General features: G+C 37.5%; 1 protein-coding gene across 2 annotated transcripts in view; it reads right to left on the reverse strand.

Moving 5' to 3' along the window:
• The window catches only part of SH2D4B (SH2 domain containing 4B), a 113,587-nt gene that overhangs the window by 19,128 nt on the left and 74,975 nt on the right, over positions 1-19,484 (reverse strand). Inside the window, exons 5-6 of one of the 2 annotated variants that reach the window (XM_054205588.1) lie at positions 14,641-14,851; positions 11,247-11,374 (exon numbers count right to left, since the gene is read on the reverse strand). In XM_054205588.1, coding sequence (XP_054061563.1) covers positions 11,247-11,374; positions 14,641-14,851 — 339 coding nt within the window. Of the gene's footprint in view, positions 1-11,246; positions 11,397-14,640; positions 14,852-19,484 lie in introns of both variants that reach the window. The other variant, XM_054205587.1, reaches the window with a different exon arrangement.

Below are 19,484 nucleotides of genomic sequence, written 5' to 3' on the forward strand. Positions count from 1 at the left end.
CCACACTCAAAAATAACCAATCAACCGTTCTCCTTTTTGTAATGAAATTAATAGATCCAAAAAGTAGGAAAATTCACATGTATACAAATACATGCATGTGCCCATGATGGTCTTCAAAAGCACCTATATCTTACAGTTTACCTAGAACGCTATAACCTCATAGGTGTTGAAGAAGCTGTCAAGATACATTTTCCATGAACCTATATGACAACTGTAATAGTAAATCACAGCGTCAGCAGAGCTCACTCAATAGAGGGAGAAAAATAAAAGTCACAGTTAACATTGAGCCCTGGAATTCAAATTTTACAGCTGGTGTTACAACAGATAACTAAGCAGAAAATACACTGCGTTCTTTGCTTTTCATGCTTTTTTCATAGGTGAAGGAAAATGTTTTTGCCTCAAATATATTCCATTTGTGTAAGGTTTAGGAATGCATAAATTTTTTAGGTACATTAGCAACCAAATCGGAAATCTATTTACATCTGTGAGAATCTTCCAGATGACATCAGTGGGCTTAGAAGAAACCTTTCTACATGTTTTTTAATCAGGTAATCATTAGAACTTTTATTGCTAAACGGGATACAAATTTAAATCATGCTGTATCTGGAGTATTTTCCCATATTCAAATTAAAGTAGCAGTTCCAGACAGATTTCTACAAAGCAGTTTGATTGTGGTATTTTCTGTAAGTACTTAAGAAACTGTACTTCTTTATCCATCTCAAAGAAAAATAAATCTGGGGATAATATTGTTTACTAATTTTTCTTCTCATATATTTGGCTAGATTTGGGAACTTTAAGCTAACTTTGTTAATTACAGTGCTTTCTAGCTGCTTGCAACGTTCTTGCATATTGATTTAGTGTACTGTTCCTCAGGGGAAAAAGTTACCTTTAATCACTCAATAAAGTGAACCGGACACTGAAGCACTGTTGAAAGTCAAATGACAGTAACATTGGGATAGTAAAAACTTTGTGCCTAATCAGCAGCAGTACAATAACCACGTACAGCTCTTACAACGATCCAGTTCTGGACATCCTCTGGGGTTTGACCCAGTTCTCAGTTAAGCCCCTAAAAACCAGGCACTAAATTGCCTCATTTCCCACCAGCACTGGAATTAAGGTAAGTGAGCTGTCGGCTGGGCTCAAACTCACAGCAGGATAATCTGAATTAGGTGTTTGACGCCACTATTCAGTGAGCAGAAATTGCTTCAATGAAGGGAGGTTCTTCAATCTGAGGTTCTGAAAAAGTTACAAACAGAAGCAAACTGCATGTTTTCCTTAATTTCTAATACAAGACTCTTTTGTTTATGCTAAATTTCATCCATGGAACTATTCCAGTTTACATAATAAGAGGAGCTGCACACAGACGGCAAGCGTGCAGAATCATTTGTTGCTACCACCATCTTAGCTCTCAACGCTTCCGTCCCCACCCTGTAAACAGTAGCACAGATAGGAGAGAAAATAGGAGAGAGAACTCTGTCCCATGACTAATGAACTATTACTTTCTTGTGTCTTGAATTGAAATATCCATAAATGTTTACAGCTCACTTCAAATACAAAAGATTCTTTTTATCAAGCATACTGGAATGAATTTACAATAGCCACATGGCCTCATGGAAGATCCATGTTGTGTTTAGTTGTGAGAAGCAGTGGTAACAGTGGCAGAACATTCCATGGAATTATATACGATTTAGATCTGAGTCCTCCCTATCATGGATTAAGAACTATTGTGTATTATACTACAGATGTTAATCTTGGATAGAGAGGTAGGGTATGATCCAGTCAGAGCCATGCTAATCGGCATGCTAATCTGCATAGTTCTTTTGGAGTTTTACCTCTTACAAAAGTTAATGAATTTGTGATTTGACAGTCCCCTTCACTGAAAGGCCAGGAGAAGAAGGAAGAACTGCCCTTTCTGGAATCCAAGAAGGAAGAAGGGGAGCTGTCACGCCCTTAACTTTTACAGGGGAAGGGCAAATTTATGTTCCCCACGCTCCACCTCATTCTGCCTCCATGCCAGCATCACATGGTGAAGTTGCACATACAAGTTAGTTGCCTACAGAGTCACAGAAATGTCTTCCCTTTGTTTTTGTATCATTTCCTACTGTTTATCTCCCGTGGTGAAAAGCAGTTTAAGTGTCACAATCTGCTCTTGACTGGGTGAACTGGAGTTAAGCTAAACCAGCAACATAACTTTGCAGAGTCACGTGCTTTCCCTCCCGCATGACTACACAGCATAGCTGCTGATAACCCTGTTTGAGAGAGTTGTGTTGGCTTAGCAGGAAAATAGCGTTGTTTCAAAGGAGCTGTTGAACAAGTAACTTGTAATCTCTCTTTTGCCTTGAGGCTGGATCAATAGGACTGCGATTTCAATACTTTGCATAGCAAGACAGAAGGACCCGTAAGAAGGCCATCTGCTGGGAAACCAGTAACATTTTCTGACCTTGGGCCTGCACTTGCTGTGCTTTAAACAGAAAATACTGCAGATAAAATAACAAATGTAACTTAGTCTAGCATAAGCTGAAGAAAACATACGGAAGCCTTTAAAATAGATAGCATGTTATTGTTAAGTGTGCAGTCAAAGGAACAAGAGCTGGAGGCATGGCTGATAAACAGTTAGATATGGATGAACAATAAGCAGGATATCAGCAAAATTCATCCAAGACTAACAAGGTTTTACACAGGACACCTATGGTATGCTAGGGGGGATGATCAGCAAACACCCAGATACGGCATTTAAAGATATGGAGTAGGAGCTGAATGTCTTGGGTTGGTAGCAACAGACATCTAAGTGCACCTTGTGCGTAGATGAACTAAGTAACCAGTTAACGCATATACGACTGACACTGAAAGGAGAAAGGATGACCCAGCCTGTAAGGAACAGCCTACAATATACGTAAAAGGGAACCATAGCTCAGATTCAGGCTGCCTGGCAGATGAACATGGCCTTCTGCATTTGCTTTAGTCACCATGAAGAGTCATAATTTCTTCCAGTCTTAGCACAAACAATCTTTGTAGCTGTCAGGGCTTTTTACTTGACTCTAGCGTTCCTTATTTTCTTTAAAATGGGTCAGTTTTAAGTCTTTAGATAAGATTTGTTCCAAATAACTCATGCTCTTATATCACTCGGTTTTTATGAACAATTCTTCATTTCCAAACGCTAACAGCAGAGCTTTCCATTCGGGAACACCTCTCCTTTTTGTTTTCTGTAATGTGATAGAGGAAGCCTGACTGAAGGAGCTGCAGTGATAGAGAAATAGCCTCACACAGAGTCCAATTCAATAAGGAGACAGAACACAGAACTGTAATGTAAAATTACAGGTAAATATGTTAAGCTACCACAGTGGCATACTAAATGAAATCGTAATTGCTCACTATGTCATGCTCTAATAGTAGCAATCTTAAAGTGTTTTAAATAAAGGGGGCAAGTAGTCTTCAGAATGTAAAGCAATTTTATTTTCCATAGCAAAATATTTTTTCATTAAGAGATTAGTAAATCCACCTGGAAGTAAACGCTATGAAAAAGCTGGTGCACATTCTTCACAAATACAAAGAATTGTCTGGCACTAAGTTGAATTGAAAGGAATTTTATTTTATTTTTTTAAAAATCTTTGACTAGCAGTGCACCGTATGGGCACTGCACCTGACCTGTTTGTATCCATGAAACTGTTAAGACTTCATCAAACTTGTGTCCCCTTTGTGGTCAAACACTCTTTATTTTCTCTTATTTTTAGTGTCTGCAATACCTGTTCAGAAAAATTGCCGCCTTCTATCTTTAGAACACGCCTAAACCTTAGAATATAACTTCCAGTTAAAAAGCAGCCAAGAAGGACAATGTATTGTAAAAGAATAAGAAAGCTCATTTCACATTAGCAATTAGCCTATTTACATTAATTATTCAATTGCCTCATTCTACAATTTCCCTGCTGTTCTTTTGTGCTTCCTTTCTCCTTGCAGCATGTTACAGCTCACATTACCTCACTTTGATACTTTGCTCCCTTCCAAGGGGAGCCATGAGTCTAAAACATTTATTTTGTTTGCTAATAATCTGTCTGTGCAGACACTTTGGAACTGTAATGGCATTAGAAAAACAATTCCAAAGCCTTCAAAAGAACTAACAGACTGAAACAATCATTATGACCTAAGTGGAATGACTTAGTATATGAAGGATCATCCTGTTTCTTACAAAACAGCAAAACACCTCTCATTTCTTAAGGAGGAAGCTGAGAACTGAATTAGAGTTGATTAAGTAATTCGGGTTTTGTCATATGCTACAGGTCTGACTTGAGACATCCATAATCAAGTAACAGAATCTACCATAGGATTTAAACACTTAACTCCAAATACTGTACTATCTTTGAAGAAAAAGCAATATTAGAACATCCAGTAGATGTTTGATAGGAATATGTTCTAGCAATATAAAAAAGAGTTCCATCTCACAGCAAGTAAACAGATTATCATGGCTCTAATAACTATGTATAAATCCACCCATATAGAGAATTTATATAAACCTGCAAGGACAAACTGGTTCTTATATAGTGCCCCAATAAAACCTGTATGTGTTGGTTATAAACATTAATGCTTTATAATTATTTCAAAGTAAAATAAAATGAGAGTATCATTACTATTTAAAGGCCATGGTACAAAACCAGAGTGAGCCTATCATCAGTCCTTCAAATGCTAGACGCAGATTTTCCAGCCTGACTTGTGTCATTCAGTGTTTAGCAACCCCTTTGTAAAATACAACAGCGGGCTCTCATTCATCCTGCATAACCATTGTGATATGAATATCATTCCTCTCTGTGTCTGAATTCAGCAGTGATGAAAAGCACAGGACTAAGCAGCCTTGGAAAATAATACACCCTGTTCAGCCACAGAACAGGGACAACAAGGGTGACAGCAGTGCGTGCCCCCCCCGGCCCGGCAGTATGCCTCAACCCATTTTCTAATGTAGGGTTACGTGATGAGAGCGTAATTTGGTGTCCAAACTTGTTCCATTTCTGTTCTCCCTGCCAAGATTCCCAGCAAAGGTAACGTTGATTCCTAACAACGTATTTGGAGAAATCCACACAGGTTAGGAAGGACTACTAATACTAAATGACTGTGGCATTACTTGTTTTACCCAAATCACCCAGGTAGCAATGACTATCAGCCTGTGTTGACCTGGATGTATCCCTGCAGCAGTCACAAGCCACGAAGTCTACAGATATTGGAACTGCTCATCACAACTGTCACCCTTCTCTTTGAGAACAGGCTGGCAGAGTAGAAAACAGAGAAATCTGCCTTTGCGATAAATAGAGTAAGATACAGTCTCTTCTAGATCTATCATCTCTAAAGTCTTCTTTCAATCTTTCCCAGACAATTGTTCAAAATAAATTTTGATATTCTGTAACCCTTTTTTATTCTCACACTTCCCATTCTTCATTTACTTGCATAAATTAGAGACCCAGAGCTGTCCTGCAAATGCATGCAAGGTAACAGGTACATTGTAATTGAAAACTTTTATTTTAGCTTTTTTAATCATTTGAGTTAGAAATTGCCTGATTCCATCCCAGATGTTTCCCAATCACAGGATGTTTTAGACACCAAGCTTTGAATATAGCTAATTTTTGGATGAGTCTTTCAAGGCTTATGGAAGAGAGTGGAAAAGCTCTCAATGAATTCAGGAGATTTTTAACAAGAGCTTGCATCTTTTTCCCAACAAAGTGACCCATAAAAACAATTCTAGAAGGGAAAAAAAAATCCCAGACCCCTGGAACTCAGTTTACTGACGCAGAGACTCCATCTGTGCTCTTTCTCCAATAGAAGTAAAAGCTAGATAACAATGAAGCAGTGAATTAGAAAATGGATCAAGAAGTCTGTACTTCTGCTGGATTTACACAATGCTTGCTTTACATCTTCCTAACACGCATTCATTGAATGATTGCAAAGTTCTTCAAGAGCAGGAGAAAAAGTGTGCTTTTGCGTTCAAAGCAGCAAACTGTATTCACTGTTAGATGTTTTTCAAACCAAACCACTGTCTTTTCTGTGTCCCTTAGAAAATAATATAACACAAGCTTTATTTTATAAGCTATATTTCCCACAGTTCAGCTATACCAATATGCCCAGCATTGCTGGTGCTGTTCAAGGACTCAAAATTAGTAGGCGTTCAGAAATATTAAGTCTTGAATCCTTTACCAGGAAGATCTGATTTGCAGAACCACTGTCACTATTTAGGTCTGCTAGATATTCCTCTTGAAAACAAGCGTCTTCCTGAAAACAATATTGGCCATCTGAAATCAAACCTTGATCTATAAGCATCTGCAACGTGATCCTGTTAAATTGAAAATTGCCTTCCCTGGCTCCCCTGACCCCCGGGATTACTCAGCTTCTGCTTCTCTCAGCATTTCCCAATCCATCCTTCAACTTGCTCTGATCAGCTGCTTCGCAGTTTGCCACTCCCTCAGCCAGTAACGGCGCCGCCACCCTGGCTTCCCTTGATAAAAGAGTTCTCCACAACAGGAACCATGCTACTGCAATTAAATTTTAAAGATACAGCCTTTAGGGCAGCTACCTCATGTTTCCAGATCTGTGATATCAGCCTCCGAACTTTCCTTTCAACCTGTAGGCAAGTAGGGATCTGATAGTGCTACAGTAGATGCTTAGCAAACACACGTACAGCCACCTCACAGACAGGCAATGAATAAATTCCTCATTTTGTCTTACCATATTATTCTCACTAAGCATCTGAGAGATCCCTTTTATATTGTGGATAAATAACATCAACCATCATAAAACCTTGATCTCAACTAAAGCTGGGGAAATATTTAGAGATCAGCCCCCTCTGCAAACAGCAACCTTCTCCTATGTTCTGCGTGGAAAATGACCAAATGCAGAACAGAATACATGAGAGCGAAAAGTCTAACATCTGAAGTTAAAAAAAATATGAAAAATATCAAAAATAACAGCTGACAAAGCAGTGGAATGGAAAAAAAACCCACGCTGAAACAGATTTCAAGCAAAAGAGAAGGGGTAAAGGACAAATGAAAGAGCAAACAAATGGAAATATTATGTGTTTCAGCCACTCGCACCCTTTTGTTAAATATTATGGGAGGAAGAGGCCTCTAGTTTTGTTGCCATATTGAATTCTATTCCCAGTATCTTATGCCTGCAGTAAACGGAAAACTGCGGTTTGCTAACATCTGTGACGGAGTTTGGCAAAACTCTTCAACATATAGGGAAGGCTGGGAACTTTCCCTTTACTTGGCATGGGTCACAGCGAGGTTAGAAAAGAAGATTCCACTTCAAAGATAACTTGGCCAAAACAATGAGCATGTGTCCCTTTCTAGCCCTTTGGAGAGACAGACCTCCCATCCCAAACACCAAATTACCTCCCAGCTTTCAAAGTGTACCAGCAACTGAGATCTTGGCAAAGCATGTTCTGAATTCAGATTTACAAAAAAGTTCCATACATCTTGATACAACATTAGGATGCCCTTGTAAGTTAGATTTTTCATCTGCCTATATTCATCAATTAGCAGGTAAGAAATCAGAATATGATTATTAACTTCCTGGTTATCATAATGATCAGAATTTAGACCAATTTCTAAGTTTTCACAGTTAAAAAAATTTGAAGGCATAATACTTTTCACTCAAACCTAAGGCAACTATTAAATAATACAAAGAAACAGCTGGTTTTTGTACAAAAGATATAGGCAGCAATTAAATTATATCCCAAGATAGTCTCAGTGACACCTTCATCACTTGCTCTGATTCTCTTTTATTTTAGCAGTTTGAGAACTGCGCATCACTGCACCGTGGCCACTAAGTGAGCGTCAGCCACACAAAAGCCGATTCATTGTTTCCCAATCCTGAAGAAGTAAAGTTCATCTAATTTTATAGTTTCTGAAGGGATTAAAGATGGTTTCAAGTTATAAATAAAATTTCAAAATACATATTTAAAAATAACATTTCTTTTTCTTTAGAAACTTAAAAAACCTCATCCTATATTGAAGGGGTAAATGATCTAGTTTTTGGCGAGAGTCTATTACCCAAATATAGGAAAAATAATAGAATTTACATCCAAAATTCAGCTGAACATTACAGCTTGTATCTTTAACATGGTAATTTTTTTAATCAAGAAAACAGTAAAACCTATTCAAAATGAGCTAAAAATATGTTAGAAGAGTTTTGATAAGTGATGATAATTTCAAGAGACAAATAGAGACAGATGAAGTTGAAGCTGGTATTCATTTAAGAAGTAACTTTTTGTGATTAAGGAAGGAAATGCTCAGATTTGAAAGGACTTTACTACAGATTTTATGACCGTACTTCAAATGAAACATTTTGTAGCAATTCTTCAAATGAAGACAAAAGGAAAACTTCAGGTACATTAAGTATGCCATATGTTACCCTGTTTCACTTACCATGAAAACGCCCTAGACAATATATATTTTAAAACAGAATTCGGATCGGTTTGATAACTTAATGTGGGAAACACGTCAAATAAATGAGGGTAAAGACATTTTTGCATTATCATTTGGACTTCGTTATTTTAGCCAAACACATCTGTCTCAAACCATCATCTCTGTGTAATTAGAAAATATCATAGTCCATAGTAGAATTTGAAGACAGTGAATCAGGTAACGCTTAACTTTATCTAAAAAGCTGAACAACCTGACAGTCAAAGCAGGTAAGCAGAAGTCTATTGACATGTAATTGTGTAACAAACTAATATGTAGTTTTTCAGTACTGCTGTAATAGACCTCTTCGTGCACTGCATTCAGAAAGCCCTTAACGTGAGACAGAATCTTTTTCTCCCATTTTATGGTCCAAAACTGGTATATGAGAAAATACAGAAGTTGCTCAAGGATGTGAAGGACCTGAATGTACCTGTTTTGAGAGATACTTGAGGTTTTGAGAACCTGTCATCTTTATACTAGACAACATTAAGTACTGGGCAGCAGTTCTTTCCACAGAAACATCCACCTGTCCAAATGATGATGATATTATTGCCCTGTTGGCTCAAGTGGTTAGCCATAATTCTGGGCTTTGCAGAATGGCTTTCATTTGTATTGCCAATTTCTTATACAAGTCAGATACATTCTGCTGTATTTTTGTTCATACACAAAAAACCATATATCTGTGTCCTGGTTCCCTGAATACAATACAAAATGACAACACACAGAAAATCCTAAATAGGCCTATACAATTGGAGTCACAATCTTTATTTTAATAAGAAGTAAATAAAGAAAAGAAAAAAGATTTTTGGCTGGATCAAAAGGTTTTTGGTTGCCTTCCTCTCCCGGCCTCCAAATTGGAGACCAATACAATAAAGAGGGGTTTTTTTCCTGGGGGGAAAAAAAAAAAAGTTAAAGTATGTCAATACTTTCTAATATTTTGCTCTGGGGTTTTTGTTTGTTTCTTTTTCCTCCAAGTTTGTCTACATTACAAAATGCAACATAAACACTACATAACGCTACAAAGCATGGAGTACTGCGTCTGTAACAACCTGATGTTTAGCTTCCACCAAGCCAGCAGAGTTACAAGGCAGGTCAATTGTTCACTAAGGATTAGGATGAATCTGACCAGAGCTGCAGAAGCTAAAACAGCTAACCCAGCGAATAGGTACCAAAGCAGCATTCATGTGGATCTCTGCAAAGAAAACCACTGAGCTTTGTGCTGGGAATCTGTCTTAATTACCTTTGCCACGCTCCTTGAGTGGGAGGAGGACAAACGAGGTACTTTGCTCATTTTTATAAATGTCATTGGATAGTCACAGTTTCTTAAGATACAAACTGCATGATCTGAGAAACTTAGGAAAGATCATGAATTCTCAATTCTTGCAGTGATTAACAGGCTAATCCAAAAGCCACTGAAGGTAGTAGAAAGACAGCACAGGTGTTAGCTCAAGCCCAGATGCCTTCTTAACTTCAGGGGTGAATTATGTTCATAATTGTTCATGTCAATTTATATGGATGTGAACTTCCCACAAGCAGGGAAAACATTTACCATTGGACCACACAGAAAGATCATGGTTGAAAATACTTTTGAAAAATGTCCACAGATGAAATTTTAATCAGTTTGACTCTCAGAAAGAAACCACACCAAATGTCTTTTGTAGGAAAACAAAAACCCTGTCTGCATCATTGTTCATAAGAAATGGAAGTGTGTAGCATTTACAAGCTATTCACGGCTGACTTCAGTGCCTGACTAATTAAGCCAATGAAAATAGCAGCTTGCTGATGTCTTCTAACACATAAGGATTTGTGTATCATAAAAAGAAATCTGAAATATATGAAACACTAAACATGTTCAGAAATCTCCCTTGCCTGCTTCATTTTTGACCGCCCACACACCTTCATCTTATGCTCAGAGAATCACGAAAAGAGGATCAGGGTCAGCTTTGTGCTTTGAAGAAAGAAATATCGAATTCACCCAAAGCAGCAATGAAAAAATATCGAGATGCACCTTAAAAGGTTTTCCCATCCATCAACTATGTCAGATATTAAGCCAGAATTCTTTTTTTTTTTCACGTTTAACTATAACAAATATAAAGATCATTGCTAATACCTACAAAAATAAGAAGTCTTACCTTTGAATTTGATATCAAAGATTCAGCCGCATAGCAAACGCTATACAGAACAAAAGCCTCAGAGATGCCAGGAACTCCAGCAGGTATGACAGCAAATTATGGATCTGAACAGGAATCGGTTTTCCCCATTTCATGAAAACTGCCTAAAATCATACACTCCCGAGTCTTTCTGAGAAAAATCGAGATCTTTCAATAATTTCTGTTCGCAACAGCAAGCGAGAAAAATGCTACCTGGGTTTAGAAAGTACAACAGGGATTAAATAGACGCGAGCTCAAGTCCTTCTTGCAAATCAGGTAAAGCAAAAACTTGAATGTCAGTCATCCACATACCATATCACTATGGTATTTACAGTTTACTTTGGGGGCCTCTCCTCACCCTGTCTTAGTCTCATTCCTCCTGCTTGGTTTGCTATTTTACAGCAAATATATTTTGGCCAAAATATTTCTGAAAAAAACTTTGGTGATATGAGTCACAAATTAGTCCATGTAATCAGAAAAAAGAAAACAGGAAAATGATATGCTAATAATAGGACTGATGCAAAAATCTTCTTTTAGCAGGCACTAAGTTTCACAATGTCATTAGACGTTCCTTTTTATGATGAAAGCTGGCAAGATTTATTTCCTGAGCGTAAGCTTACAGGTCTATTATATAAGAAATGAAGGATCAGCGTATTACCATGAAACCACTGAGCAATCCTGTTGCTGCACCTCTCAAAGCCAGCGCGTCGAGGGATCTGCTCTTCTTTGAACCAGCGAATGATGACGTCTCGAGAAAAGGGTCTAGAAGGACGCTCCCAGATGTTACTGCATTGAAAGGCAAGTAATTACAGAAAAGAGTAATTCAGAGAATTAGCAGTGTATGAAAGCAAGGGACAATATAAATATTAATCTCTTTTTTATATATTTACAAAAATACAGCTACAAAATGTTCAGTATAACTGCTGTTCAGTATAGCTCACTGAACAATCTTAACTTTTTTTAAATTTGTTAAAATTATTTTGAGTTTTTATTTTACGTTTGCAATGAAACCTTAAACATTTTTAACAGAACTTAAATTGGAAAACAATTTACTACAAAAGATGCAATGGACATTTCAGTCAGCTTTCCTTTTCCACCACATTTTTATTCCAATGTACATATTTACAAGCAAAGTTTATTTTTTTTGCTTAGAGTATACTCCTTTTCACTGGCAAGAAATTCTAAATCAGAATCAGGTATAATAGGTTGTGTATCCAAACCATTGAGCATGAGAGAGGGAACATTTTGTTTAAACTCTTATGTTCCCTTTGCATTCTCTACTTGCCAGCCTCCCTTTACTGTTTCTACTACTTTCTATGTATTTTAGATTATTTTAACCAGTAGGAGGCAAATCAGGAAAAATATGTGGAGCATCCATCTAGCTACCCCACATGAGGACTAAGGTAGATTGTGTCAAATGAAAGCATGACTGCATTCCAATTAAGCACGCAATCTCATCTACCCTGATAACAGTAGTGGAAGGGAGGTTTTACAATGGGTTTCTGTATAGTTTGAAATCCAGTGGGTTTCTGGGTGCTCAAACTGTTAGCACAAATTACCAAATCTTCATCACTGCTCTGCAGATAAGTAGGCTGAAGGCTAGTGTGGGTATGTCTACTTGTCCTGGAATTTCACTTGCATTTGGTGAGACATACACTTCGAAGTGCCCAGTACAGTAGCTGGCGACATACGTCTAGCTTTCCTACTCCACCTGCCATGGAGCTGCCACTTACTGTATATTTCTAGACAATGTAATGAAGAAATATTACTAAAATTAGAACGTCAGCTCAGAAGTCACCAAACAGCGTTAAACTGATTCGCAAGATAACCAAAAACCCTCAAAACCAATCAAGGTTCTGCAATTCATGGCAGCAAGGTGCTCTTTAGAAAGGAATAAAAGCTTGATGATATGCAACTGAGTCCTCCTTTCAGCTTGTCTTACTTTTACTAAAACTAGTGACTGATTCTGTTGATATCAAGTGATGAAGCCCGCAGTGAATGTAATAGTTATAGCTCAATCACATAAACATGTGTGAGTAGATCTGACCGATATTCATCATAAAATTTGAAGACACAATCATGAGTGGGGGGAGAAAGTGAGAATTCAATTACAGACATACATTTAAAAAAACAAACTACATGTGTTGCTTATTTCTGGTTTTGCATATTTCCTATAAAGTAACAAGAAACCTTTTGAATTCCAGGGCTCTACATCCATTCTCATTTCTTAACTCATTTCTCTCTAATTCAGTTTAGTTTTGAAAAAAACTGTCAAATTGGTAATTTTTTCTGCCCTGGACCAAATCTCAAAATTACAGTTTCTTTACAGCTACTGTGGTCGAGCTTGTCCAGTAGGGGCAGGAAGAAAGAAATACAACTAGAAAAGTAAAAGTAAAAAACCCACAGTAGGCAAAAGGATAAAAGCGACTACGCAGGTCAAAGAGTTTCATTGGGAAGAGAACACTCAGCAAAATAAGAAAGACAGTAGGGGAAAAATTGAATGGAAGCATTCTAAACTAAATAGAAATTACAAGGAAGAGAGATCTCAAGTAAAAATAAAAGAACACTATTTTCATGCAACTTTTAGAAGAAAAGGCAAGGCAAGGTAAAAACTACAGGAGCTATGCTTCATGCTGAAACACTTAGAGACATAACACTGAACCCACATTCCCTTGAGGCAAAAGAACTGTCTCACACTAGTGGTAAATAACACCATACTGTACATCTCCTGCTTCGCCGTGCCACTGTTAGGTGTGAAAAGTTGAATTATATACATTTATGTATATTCACTGTTAAAGCACATGTTGAAAGCAACTTTTATTTTTCTTGATACCTTCACAATCAAGTCACGGACACTGACAAAGAGGAGCATTAAGAGATAAGAAAAATAAATACTGCCTGTTTTTTTAAGTATAGGCATAGCTTAGAAACAGATAAATAGTATTAAACATAAGCTGGAAAATGATCAGAATATTTTTCAGCCCTTTTTCAGGCCTGTTTTGAAAAGAATCACATCTAGCACTGCCAAATTCTATAGTAAAAAAAGTCACCTCAGAAGCTCACAACTTCAGGTGAAAGTTATGGACCAAAATCTGCCACTTTTTCTAGTGTTTTTACTACTTCAATTTGAAGACAACTTTAAGTAGTTGGGAAAACAATGAGAATTCCTTTGACAGGTTGATTTGATGGTAACTTTAAAGATCCCATCTCTCTGACAGTAAAATTCTGATTCCTCCTCAAACTGGGAGCTTTGGTTGCTGTTACTGAAGAGTTTCTGTCTCTCAACACAGCAGAGCAAAGAACTTGTCAAAACAGAACACATTTGCGAACAACGAGGGACTGATTCTCTCTGGTGCTACACTGACTGGTAAAGAATTGTTTGTTGGGATTATTATTATTTTTAATTTTTTTTAGCATTTTATACTACCATCCTGCCACTGCTCCCATTGCCTTTATCACCCCATGAAGCCAAACGAATGGCACAAGATAAAACCAGGAAAAGACCAGAGTGACTAGTCAACTTTCTAGCAGCCATCTACCCGATAGGATTCTTTTCCTCTTCTGCGATTCATGGCACTCCCTAAATAAGTCAGATGATTAATAAACAGATTAATAAACACCAAAGACACTTGATTTTTCCTGAAAAAAAAAACTTAAAATCCCTGAAACTTGGGAGTATGACAGCTCTCTAAAATGTTTCAAAGAGCTGTTAAACAGCAGGCAGTTTTAGACTTGAGGCTTAAGACTTGCCTAAGAATTTTTCCATTTGATTTCTTCTCCACATCACAGCCTTGCATACTAACCTCATACTGACTTTGGAAGGACCTAGCTCTATCTCCATGAACTCTAAGAAATCTGTCTGAAAAAATGAATGGCATTTAGCTTACATTATGTATTCAATCAGTTTTCATTTTTCTTTAAATATTCTTTTTCTGGTCATAGTGAAAGAGCAAGACTGAGAATTTCCAGCAACTGAAGAAGAGCTTGTTGAAATGGTGGGGACTGGAGAAGGAGCAATTCAATAGAAAACTATTTCAAAGTCACAAACCAACCTGGATGCTGCAGAAAGAGACAGCAAAGGGCTTGCACTGTTGTTGTTCAGCTTTATCTCCTGATCGTTATTCAGGCTTGTACCCTGGAACAAATTACTCAGGCCAGCCACTCTTCCCTTCTGGATGGCACGCAAGGATTGTCGTCGGTATTCGTCCCGGGCCCTGCGTGCCTTGTGGCTCCTTTCCTCATCTGCAGCTTTGGAGCGGCGCACTGAGTGGAATGAATGGGAAGGGGGGGGAGGAGAAACTTTAGAATTACAGCCATTTACCCCTTTCCTTATAGAACAACTTACTATCTTTATTCCTTACATGACCTGATTTTAAGAACGTTCAAATGACAATGCACTATCAAAGAGATGGCTAACTGGATGACTTCCCTGATGCTTCAAATACAGGGCACCACGAGAAGAAGCATGCCAGCCAGGCTTGAGCTATCAATGGTCTGATCACTACTGGCAATAACCGAGCCTCTACATACTGCGCTTACATCTGACACTTGCTTTGGCTGTAATAAGAGAAATCCTGCTTCGGGACATCTTTTCCACTGGCAGTGCACCAAGTTTTATGTTTCAAGAAAGAATGTTAACTACTGCTTAAAATTAAGTCTGTGTTTAACAGAATTCTTTGCAACTATGCACATAACTAGCATTGCAGGAGATAATCCCAAAATTTACAGTTATAAAAACTAAGAGGTTGGTTGCACTTTTTGTTGTTAATGTTGCTTTCTTTCTGAAAGGCAGATGCTATCTTTATTATGGTACTTAAAGTCACAGAAGTCTCCACCTCAAAAACTGCAGTCTAAAAAATGGTTTCAGTAACAATGGAGAAATTAATAGCTATTGTAAAGGGCATGCTGATGCTACGGCTGGCGTTGTCTCACACTCGAGTCTCCAAAACTGCATATAAAGAACCAGAATCTGTACTGGAAGATTTAAGACACACCCATCAATGGCACTGACCAGGGAGTTACATATTTCCATAACCTGAAATGAGACTCCTGCTCTGGCCGTTGCAGGTCAGGCATCTTTCTCTAAAGCTTCTTCATTTTAGAACTAATGTACGAACAATCCCGTGTTCAAAACGGTGTAACTTAAATGCAGCAAGAAGAATTGTACTGCAAATGTTCGTCATCTATCAGCTGTATTCTGGTGCCTCAAGCCCCATTTTGATGATTTTTGTGGAGACACAAATAACTTCAGGCAGGGAAATTATTCCAGTACAAAACAAACTTTAACATCCAGTGAAGCAAATATTAAAGAAGCAAGCTATTGCCTCCAGTAGCAATTACCAACCCTGCCATGACTATCCTGGCTTAGACCAAACCCAACTCATAAAGTGCGCACATTATTTCTTACTCTACTTCGATTGTACCCGTGACTCGGAATGCATGATATAATACTAGACAGCTGCATTTCATTAGGCTGTTTGCACGCCTCTGGTTTACACTCCTGATTTAAAGCAAGCAGAAGTATAAATGGATTTGTCCAAATTATGGAGAGGTTTAATGGAATCAAGAAATAAAAGCGCTCAAAGCAAAATGAAATGAAATAAAACCCTCTAGGCAAATGAGGGAAAGAGAAAAGACTTTTAAGCTTAGAATTATATCAAATTGTTATAGGTAGAAAAGTATACAGACCTAAATGCTCATCAAGATAGCATAATAAATGAGTCATAGATACTTCATATATATACAGCTAGCAGGATTTCTGTTTCACTTAACTACATACCCTGTAGTTTTAGCTAAACACAGTAACAAACAACTGTACAGCATAGAAAACATGAGTAACGGGTTTCACTATTTATCTTAAAAGTCATTATTTTTAAGGGTAGATAACATCATGTAAATATGCTTTTTCAATGGCTCAAGTATATTAGTCACAATGTTTCTGTGATTTATCCTTTGTAAAGCCACTCAGTAATGGCTGCTTTAAACGTGGACGTTGTGTTTGCAACAACATCAGAGACAGCAAGGAAGATGAGTGCAATGCAGCTTGGTAAGGCATTTAGAAACCAGTCATTGTTTGTCACAATCACAGTATACAGATCGAGGGCAGACTGCCTGGAGCTTTCTGGGATTCTTTTCTACTGATGTACAGGCTGCCGGGTAATGAAAAAGGCAAGGTATCTTCATGCCCCACTTTTCTCAGCAATAGATACTCTTTTCAACCGACATTCCTACTGTATTTTTGCTAGCTAATAAACCTGGACCTGGACTACATTTTCCCATACGGTATCAAATTTTAATGTTTCTTATCACAAAACAATGGGGAGAGGTAGCATAGTTTGCAACTGTCAAATATCGACATTCAGAAAACTTTTTGAAGGTATGTATGACATGAAGCTTTCCCTATCCATACATATATATGTATAAGTGTTTACATGTATTTATATACCCATATATGCGTCTGTATATATGTCAGGATAGGGAGGGCTGCATGCCATAGACATTTAAATGCATGCCTATAGATTTTTTTATATATACACACACACATATAGGCATCTCTTTCATGTTATGAAGAATTTTTATTGAAGAAATTTTATCTGAAGAATTGTATCATTGACCATAGGGACATATAGTACCTCCTAATCCTTTTTTTTTCATTACTGGAGTCCCGATTTTCTCCCTATCCCATTCCTTATAGTTATTTCCCAGAAACCTTTCTCTTTTTCCTCACATACCTCTTTCTGTAGGAGCTGTCTAGTACAGCTCCTAGCTCCTACTGTGAAGCTGCGTTGCTATGTTATCCCAAATTTCTTTTAAAACTCTCTGACTGGTCAAGGGACTTTGTGTTGGGTAAATAATCGAAGTCACTGACATCAATAACTGGTTTTGGTGACTGGAAACAGTATTGTGGATAAAGATTCATCTGGACATTGCAGTCAGAAATCTACAAAAAAGTTTTCCACTACACTCCAGACAAGATAATGCATGTCACATGAATCATCCTCCCATACCAACACCTCTCACAAATACATATATCTTCAGAAAACCCCTCAAAGTCTGAAGGTAAATCTGGACGTATTTCTGTATCAGGTTTTTCTTATAATAGAATTTAGTGAATATTCATATTTCTCTCTTTGACTCTGAACCGTCTCACTAGAAATAAGAACTTGATATCTGGATCAAGTCTAGCCCACATATTCTTAGACCGAAGAAGCCATAAATTCTGCATTACTTGCTGTATTTCAGGACACATCATAGCCTTTCACACAAAAAGAAAGCAAAACTAGTCAGGACTTCTAGTACTATCTTAAGTGGGAACAGATTCCTTTTCTTGACTGGTGCCCTTTTACAGTAAACGTACTTCTGGCGTGACCCCTGTGCAAAGCATTAAATTCAATAGTCAGTATTTTCCGTAGGGAGATTAGATATCTGAATGATGTCTCCCGTCCTTAAAATCTACGAATCATCACCATAGGTCCATATATTTAACACCAGGAATTACTATAAATAATAATCTGCATTTTTTTCATCTTCCTTTTATATTATGGAATAATGTCAGGACTGACAAGTCTGGAAAATGAGGAATTTGATTGATTTATCAAGCTCACAGGAAATCCACCGTCCAGCCAGGTCCCACGAGTCCATCTCCACTACTAGTTTTCTCTTCATGTGTTGGTGATACCAACAAGAGGTACATCCTCCTCCAGCGCTCATAAAATTAAGCACACTTCTGCCCCGATAGCGCTGTACCTTGTGTAGAAATGCCTGAGCTGTTTATACCAGTTAGGTACCAATATGATTGTAGCTACAGTAGAGCAGGCCAGAAATGGGTTACCAAACCCTCCTGGAAAACTGGTAAGACACAGACTGAGGTCTGTGCTGTCATGATCATATGGTTATCATTACTAGAAACATATAGTTTAAAGACAGCTTGGACATGTCTACATGATCTGCAGTGTGAATGTACTCTAACAACAGAGAAGAAAGCACAAAGCTTGTGTACTCAATAACTCTTACGATCCTATAGGTCTCAATTTACTGTTCAATTTACCTTGAACAGTTTACGAGAACCTGTTATCCCTCTATGCTAACCTAAAATGCAAGATTGCTTTTTATATTTTCATTTAGGTTTGGGAAATCCATATTAGCAGTCCTGGCAAAGTTCTAATACCAATAATATCTTTTGATACAGATGAGGATTAACTCATGCTGCACTGCAGCTGAAAGTGACCACATAATTTGTGAAAGACTAGGAACTCTTCCTTTTGTATAATTTATTTTGTGCTTTTGAAGACCTGTGAGTTACAGTCAGAGCTATGTGAAAGCAGAAAAAAAACCAAACACATGTGCCATGAATATGCATCCTCATTTTTAAATTATTTTGTTTCAGCTTTACCCTTGTTAATAATTCTTGGAAGCTTGTTCATGAGCAATTCAAAATGACTACTTAATAGATAAAATTCAATCTTCAAATTTTCTGAGTGCACATACAAATCACTCAGTGTTTTTCCATTTCCTAATTGGAAAATAACTTCCCGCAAATACTCTGCAATATGGCTCCAGTTCAGCAATCTTCTTATCTGAAAGCCTGTGAATAATCCCATCCCTATTCAACAATGCACTCTGAGACCTATTGAAGTTCAGTGAGCACATACTTAAGGTTAAGCACTTGCTTAGTTAATGCATAGCTGAACTGGGGACTACTCACTTTAAAATTCAGCATAGACATAGTTTGTAGAGGAACATAAAAATATAACAATATAAAAGAAGCTACAATGAGTCAGCCTGGTATCCTACTTCCAACAGAGACCAAAACTGGATGCTTAGGGAAAGGCCTAAGAATAGATGAAGTTACTCAACTTTATTTACATTTTTACTGAAATAATTTTTGCCTGGAGAT

Source organism: Rissa tridactyla, chromosome 6 (assembly GCF_028500815.1).
Source record: "Rissa tridactyla isolate bRisTri1 chromosome 6, bRisTri1.patW.cur.20221130, whole genome shotgun sequence".
Classification (NCBI taxonomy): Eukaryota; Metazoa; Chordata; class Aves; order Charadriiformes; family Laridae; genus Rissa; species Rissa tridactyla.